Source organism: Eschrichtius robustus, chromosome 20 (assembly GCF_028021215.1).
Source record: "Eschrichtius robustus isolate mEscRob2 chromosome 20, mEscRob2.pri, whole genome shotgun sequence".
Lineage (NCBI taxonomy): Eukaryota > Metazoa > Chordata > Mammalia > Artiodactyla > Eschrichtiidae > Eschrichtius > Eschrichtius robustus.
The window spans coordinates 43797815-43823876 of record NC_090843.1 but is presented as its reverse complement, the minus strand read 5'-3'; the positions used below and the strand labels follow the sequence as shown (position 1 = coordinate 43823876).

Below are 26062 nucleotides of genomic sequence, written 5' to 3'. Positions count from 1 at the left end.
CAGGGAAACAACAAGGACATACTACTACACACCTGGCCAAAATTCAGTACACTGAATATATCAGATGCTGGTAAAGTGGAGCAATAGGAACTCTCATTAATTTCTGGTAGGAATGCAAAATGGTAAAACCACTTTGGAAGACCGTTTGGCAGTTTTGTACAAAACTAAACATACTTTTACCATACAATCAAACAATTGTCCTGCAGAGTATTTACCCAAAGGAGTTACGTCTGCCCAAAAAACTGCACACAGGTGTTTATATCAGCTTTATCCATAATTGCCAGAATTTAGAAGTAACCAAGATGTCCTTCAGTAGATGAATGGATAAATAAAACGTGGTACATCCAGATAATGGAATACTATTCAGGACTAAACGCTATCAAGCTATGAAAAGAAAGGGGGGAAACTTTAAAAGTGTATTACTAAGTGAAAGAAGCCAATCTGAAAAGGATACATACTGTATGAGTCCAACTAAACAACATTCTGGAAAAGGCAATACAGTAAGACAGTAAGAAGATCAGCGTTTACCAGGAGGGATGCAGAGGCAGAGAACAAAGGATTTTTAGGGCAGTGAGACTATTCTGTATGCTACTGTAATGTTGGATATATGTCGTTATAAATTTGTCCAAAACCCATACAATGTACAACACCAAGAGTGAACCATAATGAAAACTATGGAGTTTGGGTGATTATATTGTGTCATTATAGGTTGTAGCAAATGTTCCACTTTGGTAGGGGACGTTGATAACGGGGTAGACTATGCATGAATGGGGGCAGAGGCTATATGGAAAATCTTTGTACCTTCCTCTCAATTTTGTTGTGAACCAAAAACTGCTCTAAAAAATGAAGCATATTAAAAATTTTTTAAAAATGTGATGGGAAGGATTACAGAGAAAGTAAGAAATAATGAAATAGGCAACGTATTTAGATGAAAACGTTTAGTGTTTTCTTCTTGGTGTTTATCTTCTATACTGTAGTTTCAGGATTTGCTTTTAGGAAATCCAGTTTAACTATTTTGTTTTATATTTAATTTAACCTTTTCATTTTCCGTAATGGATTTTTTAAAACATTTTACTCTTTAAATAATTGTAGTCAACTCTCTTCACTGAAATGAACTGTAAATTCCATACCTTTGGCTCTGGGAGGACTAGTCCTTTGCTAATAAAAGCTTTATAACTTCCTTTATGTGTATAGGTTATGTATACAGCAGGTAACAGATTGCTCCAATGCAAAAATTTTCAATGTATGTCCTGGTTCCTCACTATAAAACAAGTTACGTAGGTAAAGGGAAGGTCAGTTAAGGAGAATTTGCATTCATTTCTATTATATATTTGTCATTAAAAGTACTAAATAACTTTACATTACCCCTGTTGATATTTATGTGTTGGAAAGGCAGTGGTGCCTGGGCACAGTTTAGAGTCCTTTAACCAACCATTTAATAATACAAATTACGTCATTTCTGCTTTTCTTTCCAACTCTGGTTTTGCTTGCAATAGATTCAGTTACATTCTAAATTAGATTCTCTACATTTCTATGTGAACTTTTTTTCCTTAAAGTATTAATTAGGTTTTATCTTAAAGTGAAGTCACAATTTTAGGTTTAAATGTCAGGCGCAAACCTGTAAAAATGTTAACCCATTTGAGCTCTAGAAATCTAATGAAGACTTCTGTATACAGCTTTTGACACTGCTTGGTGTATACTAGAGTACAAAGTAAAAGCTTGTTTCTTGTCTGTATATTTTAGAATAACACACGTCCTTTCTGTTATGGGGCATGCATTCTGCTGATGTTATAGAAAGCTTTCTCATCAGCCTACCCATGAGGAAAATTAAGATTGTCTTGCTGTGTCCCAGGGAAATAGTCAAGGCTTTTAAAAAGAGAGAAAATAGAGAACAAAAGGACATGTCAGGCGTGTACACAACTGTGTTATTGGCAGATAGCATGACTCCTTTATGAATGTGTGACTTTCTGAAAACTCTGATTTTAAAAGAATTGTCTTTTTCTATTAGGCATTGAATAAGAGGTTTTTTCCATATATAAATAGAATTTTTAGATCTACCAAATCTTGTTCATTCAACTCTAAACAGCCTTCATAGCATTTGTTTTGTCTACTTCTATTGAAGGCTTTCTGCAGGAAGAATCTCAGTTGTGACATTGTATGGATGCCAGTGAAATGATCAGAATTCAAGTTTCTAGTGTACCGTGGCTATAATGAGCTGCTAATTGAAGGTGACAAGCTGTTTTTTCCTTCCCAGTTGGTCTGGCAAAATGTTAGATTTCGTTCATTATTAACTCATTGCTTCTCAGCAGAGGACTGGATTAATTAGTTGGGAACATTAAGAAAAGAATTTTTGCCTTGTGTCAATTTTAGAGGTTGAAGTTCAAGTTTTACTAGATTCTCTCCCATCTCCACTTTCACCAATTGTATGCACTTGTGTTACGTCCCTAGCACAATCAAGACACAGCAACATTTCTATCGCCCTAAAAGTGGCACCCATCATGCCACTTTGTACTCTGTAGCTTCCGTCCTTTTCTGGTCCCTGGCAACCACTGATCTGCTTCCTATTTACTTTTTTTGGCTGCGTTGGGTCTTCATTGCTGTGCGCGGGCCTTCTCTAGTTGCGGCGAGTGGGGGCTATATTCTTCATTGCGGTGCACGGGCTTCTCATTGCGGTGGCTTTTCTTGTTGCGGAGCACAGGCTCTAGGTGCGCAGGCTTCAGTAGTTGGGGCTCGCGGGCTCTAGAGCGCAGGCTCAGTAGCTGTGGTGCACGGGCTTAGTTGCTCCGCGGCACGTGGGATCTTCCTGGACCAGGGCTCAAACCCGTGTCCCTTGCATCGGCAGGCGGATTCTTAACCACTGCGCCACCAGGGCAGTCCCAACTTGTTAATGTTTTTGTTGAGGATTTTTTATGTATATTCATGAGATATAAATATATCGGTAGCTTCTTGTGAAGTATTTATTTTTGGGATCATGTGTTACTGGCCTCATAAAATAAGTTGGTGACTCCTATCTTATAAAAGAGTTTGTGTAGAATATCTAAACTTTTTTGTTTAAATGATTAGTAGAATTTACAAATGAAGCTATTTTTAAGGATTTCTTTGTGAGAAGTTTTAAATTATGAGTTTGGTTTCTTTTATAGATACTGGAATATTCAAATTATCTATTTCAAGGAATTGGGTTTAGTTTTGTTTAATTTTTTCTTTTGCTTACTCAAGTTTTGTTTCATTGATTTGTTGTATTTTATTAATTCCCTCATTCCACTTTCATTTGGTTTAACTTGCTCTTCTTTTCCTACTTTCTTAAGGTGAAAACATTGATCTCTTCATCTGTTCTAGTATGAAGGAACACATTGTCTTTATAATTTAAATCTTATCATTTAGAATGCGTATTTATGTACATTTTAGAAAGAGGTCTCGTTTCTGATAGATTCTTGATTAGGGTTGAACTGTATCAATCTACATATTAACCCTTATATTAATGGTTTGTCTTTTATTATGGGTTTGTCTGTGTATTTATTGCAACTTTGTGTTACTAGGTTTTATACTTATACAATCAAATTCTCACAAATAACTGCAGCTTTATTTCTTTCTTGTAGTAATTTCTTACGCACATACCTTCTATACTGTGTTGAGTAGAGTGGCCATATTCTTGAAGTGTTCTTCTCTAATCCCTGATTTTAGGGTGAAAGCTTTCAGTATTTCACCATTATGCAGTTGCTAATTTTGTTGATTAAAGTCCAAATCAATTTGCTTGTATTATGTTAGTAAGAAAATTTATTGGCCCTCCCACCTGTTAAAACATAATAGCTTTTGTCTGTATTTATTTATGTATGTATGTATGTATGTATGTATGTATGTATTTATTTATTTATTTTTTAGCACAAGTCCACCTTACTGTTGTGTGGATTTATATTCACTTCGTACTGGGGAGATGGTCAAGTCCATTCAGTTTAAAACACCTATCTATGATCTCCATTGCAACAAAAGGTAAGCAATTTTTCATGTGTTTCTTGTGCAAGATAACATACCTCCTGTGCATGTAGCGCATTGCCATTATCATTGACTTTGATATAATAATAATAAAGAAGTCACAAATATGTCTTCGGAATTCTGCCAAATATAAGTAGCTCTTAAGATTTCTTAATGTTTTCAAACTTTTTGTCTTGACCCATTAGTGAAATATTGAAATGGAAAAGAATAAAAAGTGCCTGAGCAAACATATGAAGTTTAAATATTGCTTTGAGGAAACTTTTTATATGTATAACATAACATTTTATATATAACTTTTTGTTTAATATATATACTTCTATATGTTTACTGGTTTATGATGGGAAATGTAATTTTCCTGTTAGCATTCATCAAAACAAAGCTTATTTCTGAAATGTAAAAAAGACTTTTAAATATTCTTATTTTTTTGCACTTCACAATGGAGCTAAACGAGGGACCAGATAGACTTTTCCTAGCCCCATGATGCTAAATGTCTTATCAAGGTCATGGCTGCAAATTATTAATCTCATTAAAGAGCAAACACATGGAACATGGAAAACAAAAATTAAATTTTATAATAAAAGACTCTCAGGTTAGATTTTAAAGTGATATTTCAAAAAGTGACTCGGAAAGTTTGAATGTAAAAGGAAGGGTAAACACATACCTGACAAATACAAACTAAAAGCCCAAGACTTTGATATTAATGATAAAAATATTTGAATTCAATACAAAAATATGAAATAGGACAAAGAAAAGTTGTTCAGTGATAGTGTGTAATTCATACTGAAGATCTAGTTATTATGTATATTTAAACTTCAAATAACATCAAACAAAATTATATATGACATAGGAGGTATACTCATGTTATTTCTGGGATAATGTAATTATCCAGTGATATATTAACTTATTAAAAATCAACATTTTGGGGCTTCCCTGGTGGCACAGTGGTTAAGAATCCGCCTGCCAGTGCAGCGGACATGGGTTTGAGCCCTGGTCCAGGAAGATCCACATGCCACGGAGCAACTAAGCCTGTGCGCCACAACTACTGAGCCTGCGCTCTAGAGCCCACGAGCCACAACTATTGAGCTCACGTGCCACAACTACTTAAGCCCCGTGTGCCTAGAGCCCTTGCTCTGCAAGAATAGAAGCCACCGCAATGAGAAGCCCCCGCACCGCAATGAAGAGTAGCCCTGGCTCGCCGCAACTAGAGAAAGCCATGTGTAGCAACGAAGACCCAATGCAGCCAAAAATAAATAAATAAATAAATAAATAAAATTTAAAAAATCAACATTTTTAAATGGGTGGATCTAGGGCTTCCCTGGTGGCGCAGTGGTTGAGAATCTGCCTGCCAATGCAGGGGACATGGGTTCGAGCCCTGGTCTGGGAGGATCCCACATGCCGCAGAGCAACTGGGCCCGTGAGCCACAACTGCTGAGCCTGCGCGTCTGGAGCCTGTGCTCTGCAACAAGAGAGGCCGCGATAGTGAGAGGCCCGTGCACCGCAATGAAGAGTGGCCCCCGCTCTCTGCAACTAGAGAAAGCCCTCGCACAGAAACGAAGACCCAACACAGCTAAAAAAAAAATAAATAAATAAATTAAAAAAAAAAAAAGGGTGGATCTAGTAGTTAAATATTTAACAACAGTTATAAGGAGCAATACTCTAAAATGTAGTTTATAAAATAACTTCATTTCAGATACATTTTAATTTTGAAAATTTATAACTTTTCCCTAATTATTTATAAATCTTGAACTTTGGGAGAAATACAGATTCTGATTAATTTTAATATTTCAATAATCAGAAATGTCTCATTTACATTGAATAATAGTTATCTGAGTTTCCTTCCTCCCTCCCTTTCTCCCTCCCTCCCTCCCTCCCTCTCTCTCATTTTGGCTCTTGTGTTGGGAAATTCAGCAATCATTTTAAGTGCCAGGTTGTATAAATCCATTTTATGTTTAATTCCATGACTTTGAGCCAGCACTGGAAAAACACTTTTAGTAAATAGCCAGCAGTTTATTGATCTCATACATTCTTAATGAAGATAGATTCATTTGATTTATAATGAATGAAAATGAAATTTTATTTTGAGGTGTAGTTCTCCTGTGACTTTTCTTCCTTTAATCTTGTCTATCTTGATCATGTTAAGGATTTGGTGACTGTATTTTGACATTTAAGAAGCAGATGTTTCTAGCCTATATGCTTTAAGGAGCGTTTGATTTTTAAAAATTCCTTTGGTACATATTTACTTAAATCTAGATGATTTAACTTACTTATAGTTCAGTTTATAGACTTTCACATTAACATTTTCTTTTGTGGTTTTTTCCCTCTAATTTTAGGATCCTTGTCGTAGTATTGCAGGAGAAAATTGCTGCCTTTGATAGCTGTACTTTCACAAAAAAATTTTTTGTCACAAGTACGTATCAACTTGATTTATTTCCTATCATATGCATTGAGTTTATACTACTTACTTGATAGAATCAGCAGACTAATTGGAATCATAACATCAGTATTTCATGCTTATTCAATTACTGTATTTCTATGTTTCTGTGATGTCTTATTTAGTAATATAATTTTATGGTATATGTGTTCAACCCACAGCGCATTTTCTTCATGTTACTGTGGAAGCCTTGTTGTATACCTCTGCTTTTCCTTATATATTTTCCTTGAGTCGTTGTGATTAATTTAGATTTGTGTAGCTATGTTGTTAAATTACTTAATTAACATAACATACTTGTGGACATAACTGGATTATCATTCATGAGGGAAATGTGTCAGTCTTTCACTCCTTCTTTCCCCCACCTGTCACAACTCTGCCTGGATTTGCAGAAATAAGCCTGGATTCTGGATACACACACACACACACACACACACACACACACACACACACACACACACACACACACACACACACACACAGAGTCATACAGAGAGAGTGATTGTTTGATCAGTTGATCTATTTTTTAAAAAATTGGCCCATGCAGTTGTGGGAGCTGGCCAGTCCAAGATTTGCAAGGCAGGCCAGCAAGCTGGAAATTCCAACAGGGGCCTTGTCTGGAGTTAGATTTTTTTTTTTTTTTTTTTTTTTTTTTTACTACAGCCTAGTAAAGCAATAGTTTTCACTCTTTTGTATTTTAACTCTAACACTCACCATCAAAGCTATAGCTGTTTTTTCAGAGAATCTGTTATGTGTGTGCTGCAGAAATAGTTCTGTTGGAACAGAGCTCATTTTTGTTATGTGTAGGGAATCCCAATCATATTGTTGCATCTCCTGAAATATCACAACTATTTACACACTTACTCATCAGATGTTTATCCATGTATTAAGCTCTGAGTAGTAGACATTATTCCTTTCTGGTAAGAGCTCATGTTCTTGTTAATATCTTACAGTCTATATGTTATTGCATACATTATATAATATATACTATATATGTAACACATGAATAATTCATTGTAATATATAGTTTATCATTTTGTAGCCTATGAAAAAGAATACAACATACAACTCACCTCCTTGATCTTGTAATCTTTTCTCTCAGAGATCTACAGAGATAATAATGGAGATCATGTTCATTGAGATATTTTTGTTTTATCACAAGTTCTAATTTACACCATTTACAAATTTACATTAGTATCTCTAGCACCTGGGACATTGGCTGGCACAATGTAGGCTCTCATTAACTATTTCTTGAATGACTGAGTACATTAACCCACTTATCAGTCAGTTATTTCATACTGATCAGAAATTTACTGATATTTTAATAATGATTAAATATAGATTACCAGGAAGGATCTTTTATTGTTTTATCTATAAATTAAAAGTTTTGGGGGAGCGTAGATCTGTTAATAACATCTTCATTCAAAAATGCAGTATATATATATAATATAGTAAGCTTTGAATATTACATAGCCTGTTTTAGCATATTGATTCTTACAGATCTTATGCATTAATATATTACCTTATAATTATATCACTCATTATTAAAATTGAAACAAGTAGAAAAATAGAGGAATCATGTATGAGTCTTTCCATTTCTTCCAAGTGTGTGGGCTACAGAGGAGTGAATTAGAACAGAGCATGAATATTTCAGCCAGATTTAGATGCCAGTTTTTCCTGAGTATTTGTCTTTACATCTTATCAGTAGTCTTCTGTTGTTTTTCGTTAATCAAAGATATGTGTGTATTGGCTTCTGCAAAGTTAGACATCTCTGTTGCAGGTCCATTTTAATTTTATACTCATAGATAGCTCTTGCTGCCTCAGCTGAGTGTTAAATTGGGGAGAACTCTCAAATCATTATTTGTTAAGATAGTTTATTTAAATGACAATATATGTTTTGAAATTTAAACCTTATTTAAACACTGGGCTCTACTGCGCTGTGCATGTTGAAAGTAATATTACACTTGCCAATAGATTTCAGTTTTCTTCTCTGTAATAAATGCTAGGGTATAAAGTCAGTTGTCACAGTTACTAAAGAGAAGTTAATATATGTAAGTAAGTTACTAATGGAGAGTTAATAATATTATTATTATTCTTTATCCACTTAAAAAAAAACTAGCATAAATAATAATGCTAGTTTTTTTTTTAGTGGATAAATAAACATTATAGATTTTTCATTGATTAATACCCACTATAGAATTTTAAAAGAAAAAATTAAACTTTATTATAAAGAAAGAATTAAAATAATTAGATTTGTGTATTTCATAGTTTGAGTCAAAGGACATAGGCTTTGTAATAATTTTGATACATTGGAATCAGAATAGGCTTTTCACAATACTCTGTTTTGTTGGAGAAAATGGGCAATGTATTATTTATATTATAATAGTAAATATTATATTTATATTATAATAGTAATTTTTAAGCTTAGATGATCTACTTAAATTTTGCATAAAATCATGTAGATATAACCTGTATCTTCAATTGTTTATATCTACGTATGAGTGAAATTTGTCTCAACCAGCATGAGTGTCTGTTATTTAACTAATGGGTGATAGAAATGTATTTGTTTCAAATAAGGACCTACAAATAAGAAGATTTAAGCAAAACCCTACACACTGTAGGCTATAATTACAATTTATTTTTAAAGAAAGTTTTGTTTTTGCACATTGATGATATTTGCAGCTTTTCTGGGAGAGTATTTTGCAGTCTGAGATTTTGCAATAGAAGAATTTGTTTTTGGAATGTCCTGACTTGGGTTAACTTACAGAAAATACGTAAAGCCCTTGAGTCAATTGGCAAGATCAATATAGAAACTGGCACATTACAGAAATTTCATATTTTCATGGGATTTTACTGTACTTTCTCAATTAAACCATTTATAGTGGAAATAAGAGTGAAAATACCTTTAAGCAGAAGAAGAGAGACTATAGTATGTATTCTTACTTTTCAGTCTTACTTGAAATCATGAAGTTCTTGCAGAAAGGTGAATTTTTAGTCATGTTAAAATGGTGAAATGTACCTTTGATTTTCAATCATTTTGCTTATTTGATGAACATATAGTCATTTAGTGATATGGCAAAAATATTGCATTTTATTAAATTACTAAGGCCATAGATATACCATTTCATTTCCTATGAATGTTATTTTTTTTTGATGCCTTTTTTCTTTTTTTAAGAAAAATTATTTTATTTATTTATTGGCTGCATTGGGTCTTCGTTGCTGCGCACGGGCTTTCTCTATTTACGGCAGGCGGGGTCTACTCTTGTTGTGGAGCATGGACTCTAGGCGCACAGGCTTCAGTAGTTGTGGCACGCGTGCTCAGTAGTTTTGGCTCACAGGCTTAGTTGCTCCGCGGCATGTGGGATCTTCCTGGACCAGGGCTCGAACCCGTGTCTCCCGCATTGACAGGCGTATTCTTAACCACTGTGCCACCAGGGAAGTCCCTGAATGTTATTTTTAAAAAAAATTTTATTTGGGGAAATATATACAATTATTTAAAGACGGTAGTGTAATGAACCACCATGTATTTATCATCTAGTTTCAGTATGTTCCAACTCGTGGAGAATCTTTTTCATTTATACCCTTCCCAAATTATTTTGAAGCATATCCCTGATATATAATTTAATCTATTATCTATATTTAAATGATAAGAACTTACAAAATCATTATTTCTGTATTACCAATTGATCAAATAATTTATCGTCTAAACTCTGAGGTCTTTTGATTGTAACAAAGGCCTTACTTGATTTAACTGTGGTCAACAAGTGTAAACTTGTACATTCCTTCCAACTGAACTCTCAAGGTTTTTGGCATACAAAACCTTCTTTATCAAAATCCAGTGTCCTTGCTAAATCTTTATTTCTACAACCCATTTTCATGCTGCTTATGCTACATTTTCTTTGAGCCACTCATAACTCTCAGTTCTTTGCAAGTGCTCTGTTTTCCTGCCTGAAATGGCCTTTTCACTAGCAGTCTCTCTTTCCACAGTGACTTAATCCTACATGTCTTTCTCGCCCCAGTGTAGATGTTAGTTCTTATATGAAGTATTTCCTGATCCCCTTAGTTTAAGGAAGCCTCTCCTTCTTCTAAATCCCCAAAATTTATCCACAGAACAGTAGACCTTCAGCATGCTGTGTAAATCAGGATGCCCTGGTCAAATAAACTTAGGAAATGCTGCCTTCTATTGGAGGATGCCAGTGGTGATTAGCATTTTAATCTGTTTAAATTTATTTACTACATTTCAATATTTCCTAGATTTATTTGATTACAGACCTCTTTTTTTACCCAATACCCTTTGGGAATGCTTCTATAGTGTAATTTTTCCCTCTGTTAAGACACTTAGTTTCTATGTTATTGTATGTGTCTTCTGTCTACTTGTTCTACCTTTGCCGCTATAGAGTAATTTCCTTGAGAGCGAAGTTATTCATCTTGATTTGGATTAAGGAAGTAGGTCCATCATGCAAGGTATAATATATCCATTTGTTCTAGCTAACTTAAAAATATTTCTGATGCTTATTTTTGGTTCTTACAATAATAAAACTCAATTTGTTAAAGATGAAAACATTTATCACAACTATTTCTACTCTCAAAGCATCAGTGGTTCTTTTCCAAGACGTTTAGCTAGCCAAAAGGGTTGAGAATGTAGTACAACTCTATCAAAAGTTATCAGATAAGGAAGAAAGTTATTCATATAGGATCAGTAGTCATCTCTAGAGAGTGATATAGGTTTGAACTGGGAATTATAAGTTTGGTGGGTATTTAAAGGAATGAATATATGAATGCATATAGGAACAAAGTTTCTTTCTCATGTTGGAGTTAAGTACACAGCTTTTCTGAAGTATGAGTTTATTTGAAAATTACACCTTTGTAGTGATCAGCTCTTGAGTATCTCTCCAGTATCTGGAGTATTGTTTCCCCTTTCAGGAGTAGGAGCTTCTGTTTTACAAGCCTTTAGGAAGCACAAAGTATCAGTTGAGTTTGATAAAAATGAGTGTCTTTTTTTTTTTTTTTAAGTTAATATTGTTTTAGGATCTTTGCGATATAGTCCCAAATGCTTCCCTCTGTATTGCTGGACTACTGAACAGTTGAAACAAGTATTATTAAAATATTAGTCTCATATTCTGTGAATCGTTCATGATAGGAAGAAGAGATCTGGAAGGATCACTAGTGTGTCTAGTGTTGCAGTCAGGTGCTTTATAAGTGGCATGCAGCAAGTCCTGGTCAAGTGGGGTGGAGTCCACAGTAGTGAATTTTCAGTAATTTCTGATTCATTAGGATTATCACTTATTCTGTGACTGTACTGCTTGTAAAATGGCTCTCATGGCTTGAGGATGCCATGAAGTCTATTTAGTATGGATTTCTTTAAATCTGAAATGTATGTTAAATGTTGAAAAATGGGGTAGTATAAAAGTACAACTGTCATTTCTTGGGGATAAATGATGGAAATAAGTGTAATAAACTATGTATTAAAATCTAGTGATATCTTTTGAAGATAGATGTCTAGTATCGTTGTCAGAACACACCTGCGTAACCTGGAAGGGGGTATGAGAAGGGGCTTTTGGGATTCTATAATGTCCTGTTTTTTGTTTTGGGTGCTGCTTTTATGCACGCATATGTTTACTTTGTTGACTTGGGTACTTCTTTATCTATATTATATTTAAATACATAGTTTACATTAAAAAAAGAGTCCAGAAAGCATCAAGAACAACAAAAGTTTGTGATTTCTCTCCTCACACTCTGAATGCTGTTCATTGTAGCATTTCACAGCAGATCTCCCCAAACCCTTCATCTATAATACTCTGGCCAATAGTAGTTATATCTCATTTCATACTTCCATTTTCTCACCATTCTTAGTTACATATTATTTTACTTTACTTGAAAACCCTATAGACCAGAAAACCCTATAGACCAGATTTATTCAAGGGCTGTTCAACATTTTGAACAAAATTGAGCAAGACTTAATATTTAAAATCAAGGAACACATGGAGCCATTTCCTAACTTTAAATAAGCTTATTTTTCCCTAATTTTTGCAACCTCCCCCCACCCCCATTCCTTTAAACAGACTGAAACTTTTGACAAGTGGAAAGAAGCATGGTATAGGTTATGTGTGTTTCTCTGAATTTGGGTTATTCCATGCTTGTAAGCCAGTTTTGCCTGGGACGGTGAGAAGTACAGGATATAGGGATTGGAGGACAGGGGAGCTGATAGGCATACTGAGAATAGCATTCGTGGCAGCCCATGTAGAATGACAGATTCTTAATGAGGATATTGTTTTGTTCATGCAAGCATTTAATTTCTAAAAGAGTTTGAAAAGCTCTTGTGTAATACAATCATGATTGCCTAAGTTGTGTATGAATACAATGATGAGACTGTAAAATAAGTAGAGACAGCTGTGTCCATCAGAGAAAGCACCATGGGAATTTGTGCCAAAGGGTGGACGGGTCAGGTAAAGAGAGCTGATAGAGAACTGGAAAGGGAACACAGCCAATATGATGAGAAAGGAGACACCTTCGTATTTGGCTGTACAGAAAAGGTGGCCTTGAGCAGCTGTCTGATGTGGAAATCCAAAACCCACGTATGATTAAGAAAACAAAAGACCAAGACTGATAGATGTCATTAGCAGTCATTTCCAGTGTGCTTAAGTTTAAATGCAGATATGAAGTCTCCAGAGAGACCAAAGGATTGTATAAGAAGTAACTCTTTCCACTGGCTTCTGTTTTTACTTTGAGGAGGAAAATTTATTCCTTACAATCCTAATGTTATTTCTCAGGGTTAGAATGTGTATTTTTCATTTATGTTAATGGTGAATTACAAATAAGGCATGTATTCAAAGGATCTTTAAAATGCAAAATTATTTTTAATTTTGGGAAGAGGAACCTTTCTTTTTATGTTTCTAAGCAAGCTTGTAACATTGATAAGAAGAGATTGGCAGGTTAATGTGGCATCTAAGACCAGTTCAAGTTAAAACCCTGTTCTTTTGGTTTCCCATCTATATACAACAGACTAGGCGGCCGTGATGTTTTCATAGCCCAGGCAGGTGTTCAATATAAAGTGGACTCTAAATAACATGTATGCCATGAACTAACGTGATTTTCATATTTTCTGCACGTAATTCCCACCCATTGAACATGTTGAGCCTTCGAATGGCATTACTCTGTTTCATATACATTAAAAAAAAGCAAAAATAAAATCAAGTTTTAAATTCAAAGCTCATGGAACCTTAAGAGGGCCATTAATCAGGAGTAAGATGGTCAAATAAATCTCTGAAATGATATTTAATATTTTATGTGCTTATTCTTTCTGGAGAGGGTTTCATAGTCCTTTCTGAACTTCATTCAGTGTGTGGTCTTTGGTGACTTGTGTCTTTCACTGAACATAGTAGAAGATTATATTTTTTAGAGCAGTTTTAGGTTCACAGCAAAATTAATCAGAAGGCACAGAAATTTCCCATATACCCCCAGCCCCACACATACATAGTCTCCCCAATTATCAGCATCCCTCACCAGAGTAGTACATTTGTACACTTGATGAACCTACACTGACACATAATTATCACTCAGAGTCCATTGTTTATCTTAGGATTACCTCTTGGTGTTGTACATCAATGGGCTTGGGTAAATGTATAATTACATATATCCATCATTGTAATATCATATAGAGTATTTTCACTGCCCTAAAAATCCTCTGTGCTCTGCCTGTTCATCTCTGCCCTCCTGTTCCCCCCAGCAACCATGGCATTTCCTAGAATGTCATATAGTTGGAATCATAGTATGTAGCCTTCTCTGATTGGCTTCTTTCAGTGAATAATATCATGTTTCCTCCATGTTGTTACCCAACTTCAAGATTTACTATAAAGCTACAGTAATCAAGACAGTGTGGCATTGGCAAAAGAATAGACAAATAGATCAACGGAACAGAATAGAGAGCCCAGAAATAAATCTTTGATGAAGAAGCAGAGGTAGCACAATGGAGCAGAGATAGTCTCTTTAACAAATGGTACTGAACAACTGGACGTTCACAGGCATAAAACTGAATTTAGACACAGACTATACATCCTTCACAAAAATTAACTCAAAAAGTATCACAGGCCTAAATGTAATACATAAAGTATAAGATTTATAGAAGATAACATAAGTGTAAACCTAGATGACTTTGGGTATGGTGATGCCTTTTTAGATAACATCACCAAAGGCACGAAAGAAATAACTGATAAAGTGGGCTTCACTAAAATTGAAAACTTATGCTCTGCAAAAGACAATGTCAAGAAAATGAGAAGAAAGGCCACAGACTGAGAGAAAATATTTGTAATAGACAAACCTAATATTTGCCAACAAAGCAACCGACAAGGGATTAATCTCCAAAATATACAAACAGCTCATGCAGCTCAATATCAAAAAAACAAACAAACCAATCAAAAAATGGGTGGAAGATCTAAATAGACATTTCTCCAAAGAAGACATACAGAAGGCCAAAAAACACTTGAAAAGATGCTCAACGTTGCTAATTATTAGAGAAATGCAAATCAAAACTACAATGAGGTGTCACCTCACACCAGTCACGATGGCCATCATCAAAAAAATCTACAAACAATAAATGCTGGAGAGGATGTGGAGAAAAGGGAACCCTCCTACACTGTTGGTGGGAATGTAAACTGGTACAGCCACTATGGAGAACAGTATGGAGGTTCCTTAAAAAACTAAAAATAGAACTACCATATGACCCAGCAATCCCACTCCTAGCATATACCTGGAGAAAACCATAATTCGAAAAGATACATGCACCCCAGTGTTCACTGCAGCAGTATTTACAATAGGCAGGACATGGAAGCAACCTAAATGCCCGTCAACGGAGGAATGGATAAAGAAGATGTGATACATATATACAATGGAGTATCACTCAGCCATAAAAAAATAACAAAATAATACCATTTGCAGCAACATGGATGGACCTGGAGATTATCATACTAAGTGAGGTAAGTCACACACAGAAAGACAAATATCATATGATATTGCTTATGTGTGGAATCTATAAAAAGGGGTACAGATGAACTTACCTTCTCTACAAAACAGAAGTAGAGTCACAGATGTAGAAGACAGACTTATGGTTAACGGGATAAGGTGGGGAGGGATAAATTGGGAGATTGGGATTGACATATATACACTACTATATATAAAATAGATAACTAGGACTTCCCTGGTGGTGCAGTGGTTAAGGATCCTCCTGCCAATGTAGGGGACACGGGTTTGAGCCCTGGTCTGGGAAGATCCCACATGCCATGGAGCAGCTGGGCCCATGTGCCACAACTACTGAGCTTGCGCTCTAGAGCCTGCGAGCCACAACTACTGAAGCCCGCACATCTAGAGCCCGTGTTCCGTAACAAGAGAAGCCACCGCAGTGAGAAGCCCGTGCACCACAACGAAGAGTAGCCCCCTCTTGCCTCAACTAGAGGAAGCCCATGAACAGCAACCAAGACCCAATGCAGCTAAAAATAAAATAAAATAGATAACTAATAAGAACCTACTGTACAATGCAGTAGAACAGGGAACTCTACTCAATACTCTGTAATGGCCTATATGGGAAAAGAATCTAAAAAAAGAGTGGCTATATGTATGTATAACTGATTCACTTTGCTGTACACGTGAAACTAACACAACATTGTAAATCAACTATACTCCAAAAAAAAGGACAAATCTAATAATGGGCTGTTATCCAAAATATACAAAGAACTCTTAAAATTCAACAAGAACAAAATAAACAACCTGATGAAAAAATGGGCCAGTGACTCTGAGAGGCACCTCAACAAAGAATAATAAGCATATGATATGATACTCCACATTATATGTCATCAGAGAAATGCAAGTTAAAACAATGAGATAACCATCACACGGCTAAAATCCAGAACACTGAGAACACCAATGCTGTCAGAGTTGTGGAACAACAGGAACTCTCATTGCTGGTGGGAAGGCAAAATGGTGCTGCCACTTTTGGAATACAATTTGACAGTTTCTTACAAAACTAGACCTACTCTTAGTATACAATCCAGCAATCTCACTTCTTGTTATTTAACCAAAGGAGTTGAAAACTATGTCCACACAGCCTTCACACAGATATTTATAGCAGCTTTATTCACATTGCCAAAAGTGGAAGCAACCAAAGTGTCCTTCAGTGTGTGAATGGATAAACTGTGGTGTATCCTGACAGTGGAATATTATACGTCATTTCTTTTTATTGCTTGCCATTTAGTTTGTTTCCATTTTGGGGGCTTTTATGAATAATGCTTTCATAAATGAAAGGTTTTTATGGGGACATCTATTTTTGATTCTCTTGGATATAAGTATTTGTGTGGATGTTTTCGTTTCTCTTGGGTATGTACCCAGGAGTTGAATTACTGGGTCATATGGTAATTCTATCCTTAACTATTTGAAGAGCTGTTGGGCGCAGTGACTGCACATTTTACATTCCTACCAGCAGTGTACAAGGGTTCCAGTTTCTCACCAATGATTGTTAATAAGATTATATAGGGCTTCCCTGGTGGTGCAGTGGTTGAGAATCTGCCTGCCAATGCAGGGGATACGGGTTCGAGCCCTGGTCTGGGAAGATCCCACATGCCGCGGAGCAACTAGGCCCGTGAACCACAACTACTGAGCCTGCGCATCTGGAGCCTGTGCTCCGCAACAAGAGAGGCCACGATAGTGAGAGGCCCGCGCACCGCGATGAAGAGTGGCCCCCGCTCGCCGCAACTGGAGAAAGCCCTTGCACAGCAACGAAGACCCAACACAGCCAAAAATAAATAAATTAATTAATTATTTTTAAAAAAAAAAGATTATATAGCCATCCTGTTGCTATCTCACAAAGTAGTATCTGATTATACTTTTTTTTAATAGATCTTTATTGGAGTATAGTTGCTTCACAATACTGTGTTAGCTTCTGTTGCACAGCAAAGCGAGTCAGCCATATGCATACACATGTCCCCATATCCCCTCCCTCTTGAGCCTCCCTCTCATCCTCCCTATCCCACCCCTCTAGGTCATCGCACAGCACGTAGCTGATCTTCCTGTGCCATGCTGCTGCTTCCCACCAGCCAACTATTCTACATTCGGTAGTGTATATATGTCAATGCTACTCTCACTTCGCCCCAGCTTAGCCCTCCCACCCCATGTCCTCAAGTCCATTCTCTACATCTACCTCTTTATTCCTGCCCTGCAACTAGGTTCATCAGTACCATTTTTTTTTGATTTGCATTTCCTTATGGCTAATGATGCTGAGTATCTTTTCATGTGCTCATCTTCTATCTTCTTTGTCAAATTTTACATTGATTTATTTGTCTTTATTGAGTTATACTAGTTCTGTTTATATTTTAGATACAAGTCAGTTATCAGATATATGTTTTGCCCAATTCCCATTCTCTGAGTTGTCTTTTCTCTTTCTTGGTGGTGTCCTTTGAAGCACAAAGATTTTAGTTTTGATGAAGTTTAATTTATCTATTTTTTTCTTTTATCACTTGTACTTTTGGTGTCATAGCTAAGAAAGCATTGCCTCTGGTTATGAAGATTTACCACGGTTTGTTCCAAGAGGTTAATACATTAGCTTTACTCTTTGATTCATTTTGACTTTGTATGTAGTGTGAGGCCAGGGTTCAGTTTCATTCGTTTGCATGCGGATATCAGTTGACCTATCATCATTCGTTGAAAGGATTATTCTTTCCCCATTGACTTGTCTTGGTAGCGTTGTTGAAAGTCAATTGACCATAAATGCAGACATCTGTTTTTTCGAAAAAGGTCTGAAATCTTTTGAGTTGTCTTTTTCAAGAAAAATAAGGCAGGGTATTACAGAGAGTAGTTAAATCCTTTGTCTTTCAAAACAAGTTCAGGTCTTCTCCCCACTAGGACCAACATTCTGGGAGGATGCCATGTAAAATTGCATCAGTCTCATGAACCTTTAGTTATGGAATCATCTTCATGTAGCATTCGTGGATTTTACCTTTATTTAAATTTGGAAACCTGATATTTTTAAATATCCAGTTCTCTTTTACTTTGTTCACAAACATTGTAAACTTGTTAGAATTAGTCCCAGTATTATAGAGGTTTGGGTTGTGTTTTTTTTGTTGTTTTTTGTTTCTTTTTTCTTCACTTGTTTTCAGAGTTTAGCTGGAGGCAATGGTTAATCTTTAAAGGAGTCATGCTTATAAAGTTGGGATAGTGCTGAGAGGCTGATGGTCTGCTGATTCCAGCTGTAAAATGTTTTTTGGAGAGCAGAAAAACAATTTGCTTTCATTCCAATACACTATAATTCTTGAGGTCCACTGGCTTTCTAAAAACATTGACTCAAAAAGTGAAATGAAGAATTGTAAACCACATTTTTTCTTAGTATCCTTTAGTATTTGGAAGGCAAGTATACTTATTAGGATCTGTTGAGGCAAAATGGTTATCGGAATTGGTTGAGTTAGATTATGTTGACTTTAAAGTTCAGGAGATTAGCTGCCTCTAATGTAATGCCACAATTCACAGGTATTTATTTCTGTTTTTTATTTGGTTCTTTTTTTCATGACATTTTAAAAGGGGAAATTTTCTTATAGACAGTGTTTATGCTCATTTCTCCAGTTCTGAAAGTATATATGGACTATGTATATACACTTATATAAAAGTACATTTTGGTGTGAATTAGGTGTGGGTGTAATAATGAAATCTATTATGTAAATATTGTGTGATATATATATTAGAGTGTGTTGTCTTTGTATTATATTAGTGGACCTTTTTTTCTACATATATGTCCATAATATGTGTCCATAATATGCCTTCAGTGATTATAGTAACCTCACAGTTACCCAGAAGCTGATTTTCCAGAAATCCAAACATTCCAAACACACCACTTTAAACCCTGAAATACAAAAAAAGTTTTTAAACAATGAGCGAAACATTAGAAAACTTATATCTTATATTTTGTATGACAAATGGATTTTCTCTTCGGATTATTATCTTCTTCATCTTCTTTAAAAATGAACACTCAGGGAATTCCCTGGCGGTCTAGTGGTTAGGACTCCGTGCCGAGGGCCCGGGTTCAGTTCCTGGTCAGGGAACCAAGATCCCACAGGTTGCTCAGTGTGGCCAAAAAAAAAGAAAAAAGAAAACTCAAAATAGATGGAGTTGAAGGAGCTGAAATGAAAACTAGCAGTAACAAAAGCAACAGCGACTTGCGCTTCTCTAGTGGCTGTGAACACAACGGCATTACCATTTCAGAATCACCACGATTGCTACTCAAAAGGCTTTCTGAATTCAGGCAAGCATGTATGTACAATTAAGGAAGATTTCTGTTAAAAAATGGCTTTAAAATGAACACAAAAAGCCTAACCTAAAGAATACGCAAGCACAATATTTGAAAAATATTTGAAAATTTTTCTTCTGTAGATGACTTTTTTTTTTTTTTGCAAGTGTGTCTTATACATATGCTTTGATTAATTTAGGTGCATTGTTTAATTTATTCAAACATTTATTAAGCTATTTTTCAGGTATTATTCTAAGCAGTATAGATTCAGCTGTGAACAAAAGACACAAACACTTGACCTTAATCAAGTGGAAGGAAGACAGAAAATAAAGAAGCAAAAAGATAAATAAATATATTACAGAACATATAAATTATTTTTATTGTTGGCAGTACTTGTCAAAGTAGTTAATTATTCATGCATTGATAACTCTATTCCTGTTAGGATCAGTACTAGACTGAGACTTTCTGCTGGGTAAGGTATTTTCAGGTGTGCTGTTCATGCTATTCTGATTATGCTATTTTTTCCTGTTACGCTCATGTGTTTCATGCAATTTGGCTGTTTTTTTTTGTTGTTGTTTTGTTTTGTTTTTTGTCATGGGAAGAAAAGGTTATTTTTATAAAAACCTGTCTTGTATAAGTTTAGATTCCAAATTGAGACCTAAACTATGAAATAGATAACCTCAGTTTGACCCTCCAGTGTACATTTTAGGGAAAAACATTTGTGAAAATATTAACCAGATACTTGTGGAATGATAAACAAGGAATTCTTTAGGCTAGGCTTTTTGTGTTCTTTGATTCTGCAGTCTCCTTTGAGGAGTCCCTTAAAAGCAGTTTTGTGAAACACTGGAATATTATTTTGTGTAGCTGACAGATGAGGACATTATACTCAGAGACCTTATTGGTATAGTCAGAAGGGGAGATGAGACCCTCACGGATGACAGATATCACTTACTTGACTGAATTGTGTTGTGTCTTGTTTAGTGTAGTTCAGGAAGATGGCATTGGTGTTTCCATGGTGTTGGTGACCACTTTCAGGAATGTGTGATTTTTTTTTTTGAAATCGGAGAACCACAAAATAATCCTACCTACTAGTTTGTTTTTGGCTGGGCTGAAAGTAAGAAGAATGAAATTGAATGCTTAATGTAAATGCATAGGATTATGTAAATTAGTTCCCCAACATCTCGTGATGCACCCTTTGTGGATTACTTCTCCCCATTAGCTCCACACCTAAGTTACTTGTTCTACCCCGCCCCTATTATTGTCATTTTATTTTAGGGTTATGTCTTTCTTATCTTTGCCCTTAAATTCCTGAGCCAATTGTATCCTTTCTCTTTCTTCTCTAAACATTTTTGCTAGACTTATGAAATTGTAGGCTTATGATCTTTAAATGATTCTTCTTGGCTTCTCTCTCTTGTTCCAGGAATAACTGTATAAAATGCCCAATTTTTGCAAAAAGTGAATACCAGTTCTTCCCAGATTTATTTCTTATTGGAACAGAGTCAAAACCCAAAGGAAACTGTAGAGGAGAAAAAAATGAACCTCTTTTAGCTATTAAAATAATGACTAGGTTATGGGAATTTTATGTGAGACTTGAAAAAATAAAAGCATTTGATTATTCTGTTTTTATGGCATCAAAATATGATGCACCAACAGAAATTATTAAATTTCTTACATTGCCATTTGAAAATTTTCAGGCTGCTACCCTTGTCCCGGGCCCAACATGAATCCTATTGCTCTTGGGAGCCGCTGGCTTGCTTATGCAGAAAACAAGGTAAGCGGGGCCTGTGTTGGAATATTTGTAATGGAGCAAGTGTTGAAGAGTTTTCCAAAGGTAATTAACAACCAATAATGAATGTTTAACTTACTAGTTTGTTTTCTCTGGTTTGGTTTTTGTTTTAATTGGGCACCCAGTTGTCTGATCTTATTGCTCAGGATCAGTATTTGGACTCAGCCTTACTTTTCTAGGCTTAGTTTTATATAGAGAACTTTACTCCATTAACTTTAAATCACAGCATTGATATCATCACAGGAGTTTCTGTGGAGCTAGAAATCAGGAGGCAGGAATGACTTCTGTCTTTAGTAGTAGGTTGGGAACCTGAGGCATAGAATAATTGAATGGACTTCAACTATATGTGTACATTTAAATCTAAACAAGGGTACTGCCATTTGTTGTTATTTATCAATCTCACTTATCTCTTAAGGTCATCATAGTAAATGAAGATATTATATTTATACATTGAAACTTTTTTTATGTCTAGTTGAAAGCAAAGGGCAAATCCCTTTTTATGCCATTTAGTGACCTGCATATGAATATAGAACGAAATCTAAAAAAATATTACAGACTTCAAAGAAGATGATCATTTTTTTGTTCCAGTTTTGCTTGTTTCTATGGTTACTGTATATTGAGAATAATATGAAATAATATATATTGAAGAGTTCTTGACACAAGTCTGGATATGGTAAGTACAACAATTATTTGGTGAAACCACAGTATATCTCTAGCCTCTGGAATTCACAAAATCAAGAAACTACTGGAGAAATTTATTTTTCTGGATGAATCCCTTGATGCTTTTTCCAAAATTCTGTCCGCTACATATAGGTATTTTGCATTTTAGTGAATGCTGTATTTATACTCTACCCTCTTCTTTCTCTTGATTATCCAGTATATCACTTTTCAAATTCATTCTTTTCAAATAAGACAAGAGGCATACAATTCAGTGTGCTGACATCATGGTATCTTCTAATGATTACATCTGTAGGAAATTTCTTTGAGTGCCAGAGACATCCAAGACTTCCAAGAGGAAGATATATACATTGTCCCTTGGCTCTTGCAGATTTATTGTCAAGTGTGGGAAACTACTCATTTAGAATTGTAGGTATTATGCAAATAGTTACATATTATTTTCTTATGGAAAAAACTTCCTTCATAGATGCATAGCATCAAAGTGTGCCAGTTGTCTTGCCTTTGTCTTGCCTTTGCCTTTGTAGAGATACGTGTCAGTAATATCTAGTGTTATATACAGAGACCAGGACGTGTAGTGGCATTCACAAGGAGTTTACTAATCAGATGGTTGTACCATCCTTTGGAAGAAATATTTCCAGATAAATGTGTTTCCATGGTATTTACGTAAGAGCTAGTATTTATTAACAGTTTCTGATTGTAGTAGCATTTGGGCTGAGTGTGGAACTGTAGAAATTAAATTTTGGAGCAACAATCTCTTTCAGTGAAAATGCTCTTTGACTACAGTTTTAACCAAGAGGCCATATTATCTTGATTGGGTTTGTTTTTCAGTGCCTATTTTTAAGTGTACTTTTAATTTGGAAGACTTGCAGAAAACTTGCAAGAATAGAGTACAAATGTTATAAAGTACACCCATGTACTCTTTACTCAGGTTGACCTCTGAACAATCTCAGAGTAAGTTGCGTATATCACATTACCCCAGAATACTTAAGTTATCAGCCAATTTAATTTTTAAAAAATTTATTTATTTTATTTATTTTATTTTTGACTGTGTTGGGTCTTCGTTGCTGCGTGCGGGCTTTCTCTAGTTGTGAGCGGGGACTACTCTTCGTTGCAGTGCGCGGGCTTCTCATTGCAGTGGCTTCTCTTGTTGCAGAGCACAGGCTCTAGGCACGTGGGCTTCAGTAGTTGTGGCATGTGGGCTCAGTAGTTGTGGCTCGCGAGCTCTAGAGTGCAGGCTCAGTAGTTGTGGCGCATGGGCTTAGTTGCTCCGCGGCATGTGAGATCTTCCCGGACCAGGGCTCAAACCCATGTCCCCTGCATTGGCAGGCAGATTCTTAACCACTGCGCCACCAGGGAAGTCTGCCAATTTAATATTGATAAGCTACTTTTATCTATTATAGCATCCATGTTCCAATTTTTTCAATTAATCCTATCATATCATTTGTAGAAAATTTTTTCCTATAGTGCAGATCCAGTCTAGGATCAGGTATTATATCTTGTAGGAGTGTCCCTTTCTTTCTTTATCTTTTACAGGATTGGTAATTTTGAAGACTATAGCCCCCTACATCTACCCCTTTTTCTTTTTAATAGAATGCTTTTTATTTTCAGTGTTTTGATGTTTTCTCTTGATTATATTCGGGTTACGTATTTCTGTCTGGAATACTGCAGTATTGTATGAGTGCTGTTCTGGACTTCCCACGGTGTCACATCTAGAGGCACATGGTATATGTCTGTCCTTTGTTGGTGATGCTAATTTTGTCGAGGTCTTGTCCAGTTTCTGTACTGAATAAGCACCATCTTTTCCTCTTGTAACTAATAATTTGGAAAGAGCATGCTTATATCCTGCGTTTCATCGAAATCTTAGCCTACCTAATTTTAGCATCCATTGATGATTCCTGCCTGAACCAGTCTTTACTATGAGGATTGCATATTAATGGTTTTCCACTTCACACTACACATTTACCTGTAGGCATTTGGCTTTCTATCATAATCAAGAACTTTCCCTTCTTTTTAAATCTTCCTGTATCTATAGTTTTGATAGGTGTTAACGATTCCTATTTTTTAAGTAGTTTTAAATTTTTTTCTGTCTTTAACTATTTTGGTTTTCAAATTATGCCAGAGTTGACCGATGAGAGCCCCTTTAGTCTGCTTCTTGTGACATTGTGTTGTGGCTTCATCAAAATTTAAAAAAAAAAATTTCCTTACTTGCTATCATAAGAATATGTCCAGGTCCATCTTGTACTTGCCTTGTCTCAGCCCTGGAATCATCTTCTTCTGATTTTACTGTTTCTTTTTAATGGGCAATGGTATTAGTTACTAAGCTTTTGTCCAGTAGATGTGTTCATTGTTACTGACGTATTTTTGCTTCTAGACTCTTTCAGTGGACAAACTTCAGAAATATGCATGTTATATATCCACACACACTTCTTATTATACACATAAAGAAGCAAATATACATATATGCATATTTGTGCACCCATGTATACCCATATACACATGTATATTTTGGAAATGAAGAGTTCACATTGGTATTTCCACAGGATTCTCTCTTTTTGTCCCCCATTTCCTATTTGTATGTCCTTTGTTTTGGATAGGAGACCATGCCATCAGCACGTTTTGTTCATTTCTTCAATCCTATAATGCCAAAAAGTAATTACAGAGTTGCTTGCTCATACCTCTGCAAAAATCAAACCAACTACAAAGAGTTCAGGATTTTCTTGCAATTTTCTCTGCTTTCATTACTGCCCAAAACTGAAGGTATGCAATCAAATACTGTGTTCATAGGTTATTTTAGTTAGTTTGTCCTGTATCCCTCTTTTTCTGCCTTCCTTCATTGTTACAGTTTTCATTTGATACATAATTGTATACATTTGTCTTTATTTATATGCTTATATATTTTCTCATATGTTATATATATATTTATATTTCCCTTTATTTCCCCAAAGATAACATTATATACATGGTCTTTTATACGTTGCTTTTTTTCACTTACCAATATTTCCTGGGATTTGGGCATGATAGATTTTTGCACTACGGAAATTTCTGGTTTATCTTTTATTTTGATGTACTGAGATGCAAATATAACTTTTGTAATGAGTCTAAGTTTTAAACAAATTTCTGGCTTAGTTATGTTTATGTAGAAATGCTGACTCAGATTTAGATGAATTGAAAAGGTGATAGTATTGCTTGTTTTCCTTGATTATTTTAATTACCTGAAGCAGGGAAAAGATGGTAGTGTTTCTAAGATATGTCTTTCCTTGCACATGCTGCAGGAGGCAGCAGAGGGGATAATTTTCATAATTCTTCAAATGTGTATTTGTGAATGAATGTATGAGTGACTGGGTGAATAAGTGAGAGAGATTCTTTTCATTAGCTAAAATGATCACTTTTCAAGCTCCCTCTTTTCCCTTGTGTGAAACTACATTTGCCAGGCACCTGCGATTTGGAAAATTCCACAGCACTGTTGTCTTAAGGGATTTTTAAAAAAAAATACAAATCAGTGATGAAGAAAAGTTTGATTTTAAAATAAAAGAATAAAAGGTTCACATATTAATCTTTATCAAGTGACCTGGTTTTAAATTATATAGAGCATTTTTTTTTGTTTTTATATTTCGGGAGAGGAAGATTTGTTCTGAATTCTGAACGCTTTTAATAATTCATATCACAATGTGCAGCTGTTCTAATAGTCTACTATTGCCTTTTTTTTTTTTTTTTAATTTATTTATTTTTGGCTGTGTTGGGTCTTCGTTTCTGTGCGAAGGCTTTCTCTAGTTGCGGCAAGTGGGAGACACTCTTCATCGCGGTGCGCGGGCCTCTCACTATCGGGGCCTCTCTTGTTGTGGAGCACAGGCTCCAGACGCGCAGGCTCAGTAGTTGTGGCTCACGGGCCCAGTTGCTCCGCGGCATGTGGGATCCTCCC

General features: G+C 35.5%; 1 protein-coding gene across 3 annotated transcripts in view; it reads left to right on the top strand.

The window, feature by feature from the left end:
- Positions 1-26062, top strand: part of BCAS3 (BCAS3 microtubule associated cell migration factor) — a 568366-nt gene that overhangs the window by 117680 nt on the left and 424624 nt on the right. For all 3 annotated transcript variants that reach the window (XM_068530786.1, XM_068530787.1, XM_068530788.1), the window contains exons 8-10: positions 3880-3987; positions 6321-6397; positions 21374-21450. In XM_068530786.1, the coding sequence (XP_068386887.1) occupies positions 3880-3987; positions 6321-6397; positions 21374-21450 (262 nt within the window). The remainder of the gene's footprint in view (positions 1-3879; positions 3988-6320; positions 6398-21373; positions 21451-26062) is intronic.